Genomic DNA, 12,671 nt, shown 5'->3' with positions numbered 1-12,671 from the left:
ATTTATAATGGACTAATAATGGGAAAAATATTTCTACTCATCTAAAATTCATGAAAATTTAACAGAAGACCTTAAAATAGAGTAGAACACTTCATAAAATTTTTGATGATTTTTATATTCAGTATACTATTTTTTCTCCTATTTTCTAAGATTAAATACATTTAAATCCACAAAATCGGATTACACTATATAAAAATCACCATTGGTATTTTTCACAGATTATTTACACTGTAAATGAAGTTTGCAAAAAATTTGGTAATTTACTTGAAGTGTTTGTTAATTATTCATCAATTAATGATTATTCAAGAGAATAAAACAAAGAAAAATAGCAAAACTAATTGAAAAATATCTTTTATATTTTTCACAAGCTTCTACTTGTATAATAGCATTGTTAAAAAAAGGTTTGAGCAATTTTGGAAACTATTTTGAATTTATTTCAGTTTTTATTAGAATAAATGAACAAAAATCATAAAATCAGGTTAAACAGTTTAGAAATCCATTTTTTTTTATTTTTCCCAGCTTAAGAATGTGTGATAACAGTAATACAAAAAGTTTGGGATATTTAGAAACTGTTTTCTCTTTATTTTAATTTTTATTAGAATAAATGCACAAAAATCCTAAAATTGGGTTAAACAGTTTAGAAATCCATTTTTATATTTTTCCCAGCTTAATAATGTTTAATAACAGTAATACAAAAGTTTTGGGTAATTTTAGAAACGGTTTTCTATTTATTTAACTTTTTATAAGAATAAATGCATAAAAATCATAAAATTGGGATAAACAATTTAGAAGACCATTTTTATATTTTTCCCAGCTCAAGGATGTCTAATAGCTGAATTATAAAAAGTTTGGGAATTTTTAGCCTTTTAATGTTATTTTTCATAAATTTATATTTTTATGAAGGCTTAAAAATTTGGAAAAATAGTTAATCACATCAAAAATTCAAGGGAAAATTTCTGGAAGACTTCTAATGTGTTTAGAAGGAAAAATGCAAAGTTTGAGATTTTTTGGAAACTTTTTGATAATATTTTGGCTTCTTAAGAGCTTAAAATACATTTAAATGTGTTGAAATACCCTCAATTAATATTACAAAAATCTGGAAATTAATATCCAAAATTGTCTTAATCACATGAGCTATAAAATTTCACCATTTCAGAAAAATGTTTGTAACTTATCAATATTAAACTTTGACACAATATTAACATAATTCTATTGTAGTAGTATGTATACTAGTGTTAGATTTCGATTAAAGACTCACTAAATACCATTATTGTAGGAATCGGTAGTGGTACAAGTGGAACTCAGATCAAGGCATCATTTGCATCATCTCAATGCATTGTGAATATTCACGACTCCCTTATTATCGGTTTTTATGTTTTGGGGTGGAAAAGCATGTCCGAAAAACTATTTATTGTTCGTTGTATTTAAATTGATTTGTATCAAACTTGATTGCTATATTTTGCTATATCTCTCTATGTATGTCTATGCAACATGGAACATTAGAACTTATCGTCTTAAGTCCCTTCCCTTATACTTTACTCCAACCATCAACTCTTTGAGCCAATGGTCATTGTTGATAGTGATATTAGGAATTGACAACTCCTCACTCGCCCGATTACTTGAGTGCATGATACCGTATTAATCTATGGAAAGATAAGCATAAATCTTGATAGGGTATCAGTCATAGGCTTGGTTGTGAACTCATTGTTTGCTCATACACATACAAAATTGTTATTAATTATGGCAATAAACTTGTTTATTAATTATAGCAATGAACTTTGATAGGGAATCCCTACGCTCCTAGCCACACCCCAAGCCTAAAACCTTTCAGATAAAACCCGAGACCCCATAAAAGACCAAATCGCTTATACCCTAGGCCTCCGAAACCATAACCAAAGTACTTTTCAAACGGGGTGTTACAATCTGATCACGTAAATCATGCATATATTGAATGGCTTCTGGACCCCATTATATGCCTTTTATGTTTTATATATCAATTCCCCCACCTTGGACGTTAGGAGTGACCATAGTGTTTTCCTCAAAATTTGTAAACAAGTCATCTTCTATATTGTGTTTCCTTATAAAATTATGGACCACGACATAAGCAATGACTATGTCTCTTTGCACTGTAAAAAGGATAAGGAGCCATTTGTTTTAAGATTGGGAGTCTCGCCTTCAATACACCATAAGCACACTCTAGTTAAAGGTTTGCCTCTCCGAAAATCGGCTACCCAATACCTAGTATTGCGGTATGGAGCCACAAATTCCTATTACATTTTGAAATCATTCTCCTTTTCATCTTTCCCTATAATGAGTTTGTGTATCAACGAATACAACCGCATGTACGCATGCTATAATCATCCTACGTATACCAAAAGAATAAAATAAGACCATTATCTCCACACTACTGTACTTTTATATAGCCGGCTATAGGTAGAATTTAAAGGAAGTTTACCTTCATTTTTTAAAATTCATACTATTGTGCTTTTACATTGATTATATAATTATTAATCTTTTCTACATTTAACCTTCGTTGTCTTACAAATATCATATATTCTTGATTATAAAAAAGGAATCTTGGAGCTAATTATAATTATGATCACAAACATGTCAAACTATGCAACAAAAACGATGCATCAAATCCAATTTTGAAAAAATAGCACATATGTATATCAAACATCATGTAAATATAAAAATTCAAGCAATTTTGAGTGTTGATGTATTTTGCCCAAAAGTGCATTGTTTCTTGTAGTGTTTTTCCTTGTTTAAATATTATTAGCTAACATGAGTAAATATAATTAAATATTTAGGAAGCCACCAGGTTACATTTTTGGTGTCCAGAGGTGTAAATTATCTCAAACATCAGGTTATACTTGTCCCAGATATAATTAAATATTTAGGAAGCCACCAGGTTACATTTTTGGTGTCCAGAGGTGTAAAGTATCTCAAACATCAGGTTATACTTGTCCCAGAAGTGCATTACTATTTAACCTGTACCTAATATGGTTAAATATTCAAGAAGCCACCACATTACACTTTTAGTGGGTTAACGAATTTATTACTATTTCCCCTGCTTAATCTTTAGGAAGCCACAAGGTTACTTTTATGTTTACGATGGCTACATATTTTTTAAAGACAAGCCTGTAACTGATTGGTAGAATATTATGTATACAGAGCCATGATGTTGTAAATAATGACTGACGGATGGTATCTAACATGTATACTACTCATAGCCCTGATATGAGTTTCTTGCACATCTTGGAAGAAATCAAAGTTTAAAACTAAGATCTTTTAAACTTTCTGGAAAAAAGAGTAGGCTTAGTTGTAGTATTATATTCATCTCTTTTCGGTTTGTAAGCATTCGTTTATCAGTGGTAGAACTTTTGTATCTTTTTTTATCTTGAAATTCAATATCATAATGTCATCTACGTATTAATTGGGTACCAGTAATAGAAATGTAATTTTATTTTCTTAACTATAACAGCAATGTACATTCATCTCTTTACCATTAATAGTAACACACTTTGTTCTCCGGTAATAATAGAAATTTACTTAACATTGTTCTAAGTTTAGTGCAGGAAATGCCCATAATAGTTGAGATTAAATAAACATTATACAACCAAAACTAAAAAACTTATAATAATTCTACAGTACACTATGAGAAACAAACCTTATAGAATAAATTCAACTTATATGAGCAACATACAACAAAGTAAATGTAGATAAATAATAAAAAGCGACCATGAAACATTCTTATATCAAACTCCAGCTACTCACATGAAACATTCTTATATCAAACTCCAGCTACTCACAGTGATTCATTCGATTTATTACAACCTAAATTTGTCATATATGACTTATGTTAAACCTTAGATTAATCAGAAATCAACAATTTATATCCACACTGACAACCTGGAAATACATCACCTTCCCCATATATAAATTTGTAATCCATTTTATTATGTCCATTTAAAACATACACCTCATATATATATATATATATATATATATATATATATATATATATATATATATATATATATATAAAGAATTAAATAAAAAGATAAATACAAAAAGACCCTCATGTAATAATAAGCAGTCCATACTCATCCAATGACAATATTCAAAATAATTTCAGAAAAAATTCTTACACCATAGTTATTAAATATAAAATGAATATAACTATTCATCACATAACAAAATACGGCAAATTTAACTCAAGGAGCCAAATTTGAGTAAACATTTTCTTCAATTCAAAAAACTTAACAACTAACCGAACTAACACACAATGTTCATACGTACATATGTTGAAAAAAATGTCATGCAAAAATAAAGTGAAATACAACTTGCATTTACTTGTTGTTAACAAACAACTTCCATTTTATGTTTTTTTATTCTTACGTTTTACATTAAAAACTCAGCCTTAAATCAGTGCACTTTGAACTTTTTTTTTGTTATAAGCATTATATACTTTAATGATAGTTCAAAATTTTCCAAATTATCCTCCGTGGGCCGTGCTTAGCACCGGCCTCGAAACATACCTACTATATATATATATATATATATATATATATATATATATATATATATATATATATGTGTGTGTGTGTGTGTGTGTGTATGTGTGTTTATACACACACATATTTTTATGTTTTCTAGAAGTATAAATATATATATTTTTTGAAAATGTTAATATGTAGGTTAGAATTATAAAGATTTATTTTTTTAGAAGTATAAATATCTTTTTAGAAGTGTAAATCTGTATTTTTATTAATTTTTTTAGTATAAATATATTTTTAGAATTATAGATACATATTAATATTTCTAAAAATGTAAACATGTGTTTATACTTTAAAAAACTATATCTATAAAATACATATTTATAATTCTAAAAATATTTGTTACGTTTCTTATATATATATATATATATATATATATATATATATATATATATATATATATATATATATATATATATACCATTTAAAAATAATGTAGATATAATTTTTAATTAAACATTTTTTTCGTATTTAAGTACGATTTTTCTATATGAATACATATAATGTGAAAAAAAAAAATACTTAGGATAAAAGCATAAAAAACTATAAACTTAAGTGTAAAAACTTAAAAAAGTTGTAAACTAAAAGGTTTTCTGTGAACATAATACTATAACTAAACCTACTCTTTTTTCCAGAAAATTTAAAAGATATTGGTTTTAAACTACCATTTCTTCCAAAATGTGCAAGAAACTCATATTGGGGCTATGAGTAGTATACATGTTAGGTACCATCAATCAGTTATTATTTACAACATTATGGCTCTGTATACACAATATTCTCCCAATCAGTTACAGGCTTGTCTTTAAAAAATATGTTGCCATCATAAACATAAAAGTAACCTTATGGCTTCCTAAAGATTAAGCAAGGGAATAGTAATAAATTCGTAAAAGTGTAACGTGGTGGCTTCCTGAATATTTAACCATATTAGGTAAAGGTTAAATAACAATGCACTTCTGGGACAAGTATAACCTGATGTTTGAGATACTTTACACCTCGGACACCAAAAATGTAACCTGGTGGCTCATAAATATTTAATTATATCTACTCATGTTAGCTAATAATATTTAAACTAGGAAAAACACTATAAGAAACAATACATTTTTCCGGCAAAATACATCAACACTCAAAATTGCGTGAATTTTTGACAATTTTTGTTGCACAGTTTGACAATTTTGTGATCATAATTATAATTAGCTCCAAGATTCCTTTTTTGTATAATCAAGAATGTATGATATTTTTAAGACAGTGAAGGTTAAATGTAGAAAAGATTAATAACTATATAGTCAATGTAAAAGCACGATAATATGAATTTTAAAAAATGAAGGTAAACTTCCATTAAATTCTACCTATAGCCGGCTATATAAAAGTACATTAGTGTGGAGATAATGGTCTTTTTTTATTCTTTTGGCATACATAGGATGATTGTAGAATGCTGAAAGGAATTTACCAACTAATAAAATTCGTGTTTTTTATAATCTGTAGTTGTAATTGGCCTATTAACATAGGCGGGAAAATCCTTTAAGAATCTGATAAAAGCTGGAAAGATACATTAAGCATATAACGGAAGGCTAACCTCTGTTGAGGAATCCGGGAAGATGAATAAATCCCGAGTCAGATGAATTGACATAATCACTGCCTGCGAAATTAGGGTTAGGGTTTTCTGTGGATGATTTGATTGGTGTTCCCTATTGAAGAAATTGGGAAGATCAATAAGGCATGAAGCGAACATAGATGAATCGGCGCTTTGTTGTACTTGAAATTAGGGTTTTTTGGTGGATGATGTCGTTGGTGGTCTTGTGGGCAAAAAAACCAAAGTTGCGGTTAGAGTAGAATGGGAATCCTTGAGCGGGTGCATCTTTACTTGGAGAATATGAAACGTTGTAGGAGAGCGAAAGATGAGATATGTTCAGGAGGAGGGGCTACGTGGCGCTAAAGAAACCCTGTAAATCTAATTTAGGTGGCCTGATATATATATATATATATATATATATATATATATATATATATATATATATATATATATATATATATATATATATATATATATATATATATATATATATATATATATAAACCTTTAACACACGGATTAAAACCTAATTAATAGTTATAAAAAGATTGAATTTCTTATTCCTTGTCCATGCTCCATGAGTTACTATTATTTATAAACTCTTTAGCCTAAACATATATAGATGCACTCTTTAATTTACTATTAGCAAATTATACCATGAATGGTAAGTATTTTCTTGGATTAGATACTTGATTTTGTCTACGATTAGAACCGTCACAAAAAAAAAAAAAAAAAAAAAAAAAAAAAAAAAAAAACAACACATATTTGCAACTGATAAATTACGACAGAAAAAAAAAAAAAAAAAAAACGAGATTCATTGAACGTAATTACGAAGAGCAAACACCAACTACAACCAACGGAAGCAAACATACAAGACACACACTACTAGAGGATAAATAAATATCCAGAGAGTACATGATAGCCATCTGGAGACGAACACAAGTACTGGCCAAGTGGCCATCGCCAACCTTATTCAATGCTATACTAGTGCTTGTACTTGCTCCTTTGGTCACCTCTTCATTGCACCCTATAAACAATTTAAAATTAGATCTCGTAATTTTCTTCAACGACGAAATAAGACAACACATTTTTGTATTAAGATAACTAACAAAAGTTCAGTAAAGCATCTAACTATGCATATGTAAGGATTTATAGGTGTGTTAAAGTATAACAAGATTCAAAGTTTTATGTTGAAACATTACTTTGAGCAGTCAGTAGTAGGGCTGATCTTGTAGGGGATGCTGACACCGCATTTCCCAGGGAGGCTACTAGCAGCGTTAAGGTTGATTCCGGGAACCATGCCGGCGGCTTGTTCCATGCACTTGCAGGCGGTCTGACGGTCGACCGTGGTTGATGCAGCCTTATAGAGTGAGGTTATACCATTGCAGCATGAGGTTGTTACAGGGCCTCGTGCAGTGAGGTAGGAGGCACACGGTGTTAGGCTACTGACCACCATCTGGCAGGTCACGGCAGCCTCCACCGTGTTTGCCACCATGACGCAAAGGAGTAGCGCCAACGCCGCCTTTCCACCAACTGCCATTACTTCTAGAGTGTGTTTTGTAGAGTGTGAGTTAAGTTCTTGCTTTTTAGGAAGGGAGTTGTCACTGGTGTGGGATGTGGACTATCATTGGGTTGGTGTATATTTATAGAGTATGAAAAGTAGAGTTCTCTTTTTTTTTTTTTTTTTTAAACCTAATTAATTTAATTTTCTTATCAGAAGTTTTAAGTGTTTCAAATTTCGATCATTTTACTTTGACTTTTGTCTGATTGTAATGAATTTTGTTTTTGTTTTTTTTTTTTTTTGTTTTTTTTTTCCCACAATTATGAATTTTATAAATTTGTTCACATGGCGTGTTTTGATATATATATATATATATATATATATATATATATATATATATATATATATATATATATATATATATATATATATATATATATATATATATATATATATATATATATATATATATATATATACTAGGTGTGAGACCCGTGTATTACACGAGTTTATTAAAAATAAAAATTTAATATCAATATATAAACATGAAATATTTTATAAAGTAATAATTTACATAAGAGAATATAATCTTTTGGAACATTTGCAAAAAAAATTAAATTGTTTGGAGGATTTATGATAATTTATTATCAAATCAATAGAATAATTTTATTTCTTTATAAAAATCATAGCAATTTTATGGAATTTTATTTTAAGAAAATGGAAATCCCTAAAAAATGACAAGTGGAAAATAAAAATTCTAAAATTCTCACAAAATGACAAGTGTCAAAATGAAGGAGAAAATGACATGTGGCAAAAAAAACCTTCATTTATTAGAGAAGATATATATATATATATATATATATATATATATATATATATATATATATATATATATATATATATATATATATATATATATATATATATATATATATATATATCATTAAATAGTTACCAAACGTTCCAATGTTTTGAAAAATGTAGATATTATACTTATTTTATATTTGCTTATGTTTCATTTGTTTCTTATATTGGTAGAAATACTAAGGATTCTGTCATACTTCTTTGTCCATTTGTAGAATATACTTTGTCATTTTAGCAATTAACTCAATGTAATTTTGCTGTGATAATTTTGCATTATCACTTAATTTAATCATCTGGATTTAGAAATCATTCTTTATGCATTGATATCTTATTATTATATTTTATTCTTTGCTGATAGTATATTATTTATTAGTGTGTATTTTATTTAAAGTCCAAATTGTACTATGTCTTTTAAAGCCTATTCGTAAGTATTTATGTATTCAATCAATGAGATGAGATATGTATGGGAAATACTTTGTGTATATAGTACCGAGCTAACCCTAATCTCTTTTATCCATCTCTAAGCCGTCGGCCTCCTTCATCTTTTATCCATCTCATCTACAATCCCATCCCACTATGCTTCCGAAATTGTTTAACACACGATGTTTTTGGATGATCCTAACAATCATGGTTGGTATATGGATATCGGGGCCACTACTCATCTTCATGCAGAATCAGGTATTCTTAAAACTTTTAGCAAGCACATGGCTTGCTATTTTGTAGTTGTTGGTGGTAGATGTAAAATTTATGTAAGTAATATGGGTGACAATGACATTTCTTTTTCCAACCGTTACCGCCCTCTTTCCTTGAAAAACATACTCATTTACCCAATATAATTAAAAAATATTATTTTTGTACGTAAGTTTACTAATAACATATCTTGTAGTATTGAATTTGATCCTTATGGTTTTTCTTTGAATGATCTTCATACCAAACAAACCCTCTTTCGATGTGACAGCACTGGCGATTTGTACCCTCTTACAACATCAACTCATCATGATTTGCTTTCTATTAGTCCAAATATTAAGCATTAACGCCTTAGCCATCCAGGTCATCCAAATTTTTATCATCTTGTCTCTAATAACTTGCTTCCATGTAAAAACATGAAACTTTCCGGTGTGTGTCATGCTTGTCAAATTGGAAAGCATACTCAATTGCCTTTTTGTTTATTTGATATTATTTCATATAATGTTTTTAAGTTGGTACATTCTAATATTTGAACTTTTCCTATTGCTAGTCCAAGCGGCATTAAATATTATGTTATCTTTCTTGATAATTTCTCATATTTTGTCTAGGTATACCTGTTGCGATATAAATCTGATGTGTTCTCTAAAATTGCCTATTTTCAACAATATGTCAACACCCAGTTTCATACAGAAATCCAATCTTTTCAGTGCGATAATGGAGGGATACAATAATAACAGTTTTCATAAACTTTGCAATGATAATGACATTCATATATGTTTTTCGTGTCCTTACATTTCTCAAAAAAATGGCAAATCTGAACGCATGTTAAGAACCATAAACTATATGATTCGCACTTTACTATTTCATTTTTATCTCCGACCGACATTTTGGGTGGAAGCGCTTCATATGGTGGTTATGTTGGGATTTGAGCATTCTAACACTCCTAAGTGTACATACAACCTTAAATACCTTGGATCTATTTTTCTCTATTATACATGCAAATATGAATATTCCAAGGTATTACCCTAACTAGCATACAATCTTTGATACTTGGGTAATAAACTAGATAGAAATACATACCTTGTTGATGTAGCTTGACTCCATGAAGCTCGAGAGCCTAGTGCCCCAAGTGTGACACCTCAAATGGTTCACACAACATCATCAACACTTGGAATAACCATGAGAAGAGGTACATGAACTCTAGAAATCGGCTTGCCCTCTTTGTGTATACACTAGTGCCAATTTCACCAACCAATAGGGTGTTTATATAGTATGGCTATTAGGGTTACACCATGTAACTCATGAATTTACCCATTCCTTATGCTCCATGGGTTTTAACCTGCATGGAGTATCCATGGGTCACCACATGGGTTAAACCCAACATAAGGAATCATGGATCATAAGCCCACACATATAAGAATGAATGATTTACACAATCAATCCTATATATTTAATTAGTCTCTTTTGATTACTAAATTAAGTCCAAATTTATTCTTGATCAATACAAATTAAATAACATGATTTCATATTAATATATTAGAACTTATAATATATTAATATGTCACAAATGTCCTCTCCTCACAAACGGTCTATCCAAATGTTCCGATGCCATGCAACCCAAATGGACCATGCCGAGTCGGGTCAAGTACATACCAATTATAGTTATGGACATAGACACTAATCCAACAGTCTCCCACTTGGATAAGTCTAAAACTATTATTGAGTATGACTTTAAAACCTAACTGGCAATTGTAGCTCTCAAAAGCCGCTGTCGAACTCTGACCTTGTCGATGAACTCTGACCTTTGTCAATGACTTGTCAATTAGATAAGGGATCATATATTCCTCCATTCTAAATATCATATGGACTGAGACATGGATTCTAAATCATTCTCTCTATCCATTTGTTGTTTCCCGATTTCCGATTCATGATGACTGACTGATCGAACAGATCAAATCAGTCCTGGCTTGGCCAAGCACTCATATGTGTCATCATTAAATCATCGAAGGGCCCAAAAATATCACTTTCATCCCGAAGGTAAAAGGAATGGATAAACTTCGACTCATATGGCTTTTTCTACTACTTGTTGAATTATACACAAAGGCACGTTTTATAACATTGAGTTACCAATGCGGTTTCGTGCAATCAATGTATAACCAACTCATAGTAACAACTCATATCTCTAGGTTTGAAGAATATAAGATATTATCGTCTCATGATCACTCGTGATAAAATCCATGAAGTGATTCCAATAAGCGTGGGTTAAATCCAATACTCAGAACTTATAAGCACTCATGAGTATTGTAGCACCACTTTGTCCAACAAATTAGACCTCTACAAGCCAACCCATAACAGTCTTGATTCATATCTACTTCCAACATATGACCGAATGTGGACGGTTTGAATAACTTAGTCATTTAGGAAGAACGACCTAGTTATTCTGGAAGTCAAAACATGCAAAGTGAAACACAAGAATAATCGAATCCAACATGGTCTCAGAACTTATGAATATAAATAAAACACCCTTTATTTATCACCATATTGAATACACATTACTCATTGCATACTGTTTCAAACTATCAACTTTATACTTGAATTAAAATAATAGTTGTCCCATGCTCCAAGCATGTACACAATGTTTTCTAAACACTAGTCATGTCATACACCAAGTATGCACACTATGTTTGTCTAAACATTAGTTATGCCATACTCCAAGTATGCATACTAAGTCTGTCTATGATATTTACTTTGTGAAATGGATCGATTGCACATAACTCCAATGATTCTTATTTCACAATCCCGAATCATTACCGCAAATGCAGGAATTCCAAATTCATGCCATTTACCGAAATCTGTTAGATTCTAAACTTATATGCATTGATCCTCTTGTAATGATTATGCACAAAGTCACAAAGACTTGACAACAAACATTACAGAGCATTCCATAGGAGATCAACTCCTTGGAAACATCCTTCTTGCATTAAGTTTCCTAATCTTACACAGATTTATTGAACAACTTCCACCTTCCCATTTTCCCATTTTGACTATCATTTCTGAACAAGAGTTGCCTTTTTCAGAATATGTCAATATGGTCATTCCAAAAATTAACACTATACTTCCAACTGTCTCTGAGCAACCAATCTTAGGTAAACCTTAGATTGTCCTCGACAATTGCTTAATCCTTTTAGTCATATCCAATTCTAGACCTTTTCCCTTCTTAATGCCCCAGACATTTGGAAATTTTTTAGAAATGATGAATATAGCACATGTAATCGATCCTATATCCGAAGCATATGGGACACGATTCATGATGTCTCACATAAAGACTAGACCAGTCTTTTGCTATAATATTTCTATTTCTATTTGCCATGTTCTCATAATTCAGATTATGAAAAGGGATGCCGTAATCATAATCAAATTTTAGAACGCAAATAATAGACACGTATATAGAATTTCCTCATGTTGAGCCAAAACAACATAAAATTCATAT

The 12,671-nt window shown here is 30.0% G+C and overlaps 1 protein-coding gene across 1 annotated transcript; it reads right to left on the bottom strand.

Annotated features, from left to right (window-relative positions):
* Positions 1–6,922: 6,922 nt before the first annotated feature.
* LOC111887989 (non-specific lipid-transfer protein 1) lies at positions 6,923–7,756 on the bottom strand. Its single transcript, XM_023884116.3, has 2 exons — positions 7,332–7,756; positions 6,923–7,156 (listed from the first exon to the last, which is right to left on the bottom strand). The coding sequence occupies exons 1-2, from the start codon at positions 7,667–7,669 to the stop codon at positions 7,147–7,149; spliced, it is 348 nt and encodes a 115-aa protein (XP_023739884.1). The 5' UTR covers positions 7,670–7,756; the 3' UTR covers positions 6,923–7,146.
* Between the last annotated feature and the right edge of the window lie 4,915 nt (positions 7,757–12,671).

The sequence above is a fragment of the Lactuca sativa genome, chromosome 5 (assembly GCF_002870075.4).
Source record: "Lactuca sativa cultivar Salinas chromosome 5, Lsat_Salinas_v11, whole genome shotgun sequence".
Classification (NCBI taxonomy): Eukaryota; Viridiplantae; Streptophyta; class Magnoliopsida; order Asterales; family Asteraceae; genus Lactuca; species Lactuca sativa.
The sequence above is the reverse complement of the archived record's forward strand: the minus strand, read 5'-3'. Positions and strand labels throughout refer to the sequence as shown.